The following is a 2775-nucleotide window of genomic DNA, read 5'->3' as shown; positions in this document are numbered from 1 at the left end:
TACGGAGTATAAATTTAACGTAGTGAAAGAAAATCATAATAAAAAATTAGCGTCTGTTACAGGCTTACAGCCCGCTGAAACAATTATTACTTCGTCAATAAATCATTCAGATTGGGCTCTACTTTTATAATTGGGCCTTAAGAAGAGGGCTTCAATGTACTGGATATTAATAAATGCAGTCAGCCCACGCATCATGGGCAGGCTTTCTCATGCAGTTTTTTTTCTTATATTAACTTCACATCCAAGAATTTATTAAAGCTCATACAAGTATAGGAACGAGATCAAATGCAAACTCTAAATATTGTACAAACTTCAAACTATAATCTGTTCAATTAGAAAATACAGTGTCAACGGTTGATGCTGTGTTGATATTGTGTTGATATTTTTAGTTGCTACTATTTTGTCACCTGTTGATATTTTTTAACGGTCCAGATCATGGTTTAGAGTTTGTACAATATATGAGTTTGAATTTTATCACTACAGTAACGAATATTAACTATGACTAAACTACTAAAGCTTGATGATGTGAGGAATGTAAAGCGGATATTTATGAATGCAATCGGCCCATGCCCCCTCTACCGGCAACTTGATCGTCCGGTTACACTTCCAAACGGCGCTGTTACACTTAAATCCACTCCCAAGTCCAATCTGCCAAACCCTGTCCCCTTTCTTCATCCTTCCCTTGGATTCAATGTAGCTCAATTCATACCACAGCGATGACGACGAAGTGTTTCCGAATCTATGCAGCGTCATCCTGGACGCCTCCACCTGCTCGTCTGTCAGGCGGAGGCTCTTCTGCAGCTCGTCGATCACCGCCCTTCCGCCGGCGTGGATGCAGAAATGCTCAAACGCTTTCTTAAAATCCGGTACATACGCCTTCGATTTGGAATTACAGAGTTTCCTTTTGATTAGAGAGATAGCGAATAGGAATTTCTCCGATGCCGGAAGGAAAGTAGGTCCGATTTCAGCAATATTCAATTTCAGAGCCTCTCCGGCGACGGCGACCAGATCGATCCCCAATTTAGATCCGAGGAGTCCTTCCGAATCTTCTTCTTGTGATAGGCATTTGAATGATTTGTCATCTGCTCCAGTATGCGTTCTCACCACTCGAAGCAGTTTATATTTGGCGCGGTGGCGGTCGGCGGGGCGGTTGGATAGTAACACGGCGGCGCAGCCCATTCTAAATAAGCAGTTAGGGAGGAGCATGGCTCTGTCCTTGCCCATATAGCTGAAGGGGGTGAGGATCTCAGTGTTGATCATCACAGCATTTATATCAGTGTAACATTCTAGAATGCCTTTGGCCAAATCTAGAGAGATCAAGCCGGCGCTGCAGCCCATACCGGAGAGATTGAAGCTTTTAATATCTCTCCCGAGTTTGTACTTGTTGACGACCAAGGACGCCAGAGACGGCGCCGGATAGAAGAGGCCGGAGTTCACCACCAAAACGTCTATGTCTTGGGGTTTTAAGCCTGTCTTGATTAGAAGAGAATCGATGGCGGAGAATATGACGAGCTCGGCTTCTTCTCTGGCCAGGGCCGTGGCCGGGTCGGGAGGGATGAGATGGGAGGCGTGGGGCATGGAGGTCTCCTCGCCGAGGCCGGAGCGTTGGAGCATTTTCATCTGAAAATGGACGCTTTGGGGGTCGGTGGGAAAGGAAAGTCTGGAGTGCTCCAAGAAGCCGCCGGTGGGGACTCGGAGGCAGCGGGGAGGCTTGCAGAGGGCGTAGTCGATGAGGTAGACGGAGCGCCGCGGGCGAAACATGAGGAGGAAGTAGTAGTAGGTCAATGCAGAGATGGTGATGAGGAAGAAGATATTCAAGGATGGAAAGCGGAGCGATGAGGTCAACAAATCATGAGTTGAATTCGAGACATGGATGATTGCTTGTGGTTCACTATGTAAGGCTTTGACGCTAAGAGAAATCATGATTGGTAGGCTGAATGAATTGTTTTACTACTCCTATAGTTGTTTGGAGATGGAGTGCTTCAACTTCGTAGCTACAAATCTTGATATTTATACACGATACTAGTTATGACAACCTTCTTTATCTATGACTTTGATTTTCAAATGTTTTTCTTAATTATCTCATCCCATAATATTACTCACGATTTATTGAATAGGTCTATAGTCCATGTCGGAATTATGATATTACTAACTGCTAAGTAGTTCGGAAGTCGAATTAAGAATAAATTATGGCCTTAATTTTCTGGACGTCTAAATAATTATGACCATATAAGTAACATTAAATGTGAGTAAAGGCCAAAATTGATCCTGGACATATGACAATTTTACGTTTTTGGTTCTAAACATTATCTTTTGGATTTTTTGGTCCTGCACATATGAAAATTTTATCATTTTGATCCTCCGTCAACATTTCCATTAAAAACTAATGGTCAACGGGTTTAATCCATATTTTGACCAAATTAAACTTTTAATTCTGATTTTTTACTCCCTAATTAATTCTTTAATTATTTTTATAAATATTCTCCGTAGCATTTAGTTCAAAACAAAACAGAGCAAGATAAAGGGATTCTTGATGAATTTCCCACTTACATAAACCTATAATCGGTGGCAGATTTGCTAGCTTTGCATAACTTATCCCCTGTATTTCCCAAGAACAAATCCCTAATTAAAATTCTATAAATTGAAATCAAGAAAACTCAAATTTGCATGAAAAAATCGATCTTGGACGAGAATTTTCAATTTTTGGGAAGAAATTGAATTCTTAAAATTAGGGCACCTGGGAAATGGCGAGGCTGGCAGTGGTGACGCCGGAAA

At 41.8% G+C, this 2775-nt stretch overlaps 1 protein-coding gene across 1 annotated transcript; it reads right to left on the bottom strand.

Annotated features, from left to right (window-relative positions):
- Positions 1–424: 424 nt before the first annotated feature.
- On the bottom strand, positions 425–1954 carry LOC125190657 (3-ketoacyl-CoA synthase 6-like). Its single transcript, XM_048088008.1, has one exon. It carries the CDS (start codon positions 1921–1923, stop codon positions 511–513), a length of 1413 nt encoding a protein of 470 aa, XP_047943965.1. The 5' UTR covers positions 1924–1954; the 3' UTR covers positions 425–510.
- Positions 1955–2775: the final 821 nt, after the last annotated feature.

Source organism: Salvia hispanica, chromosome 5 (genome assembly GCF_023119035.1).
Source record: "Salvia hispanica cultivar TCC Black 2014 chromosome 5, UniMelb_Shisp_WGS_1.0, whole genome shotgun sequence".
Taxonomy (NCBI): Eukaryota; Viridiplantae; Streptophyta; class Magnoliopsida; order Lamiales; family Lamiaceae; genus Salvia; species Salvia hispanica.
The sequence above is the reverse complement of the archived record's forward strand: the minus strand, read 5'-3'. Positions and strand labels throughout refer to the sequence as shown.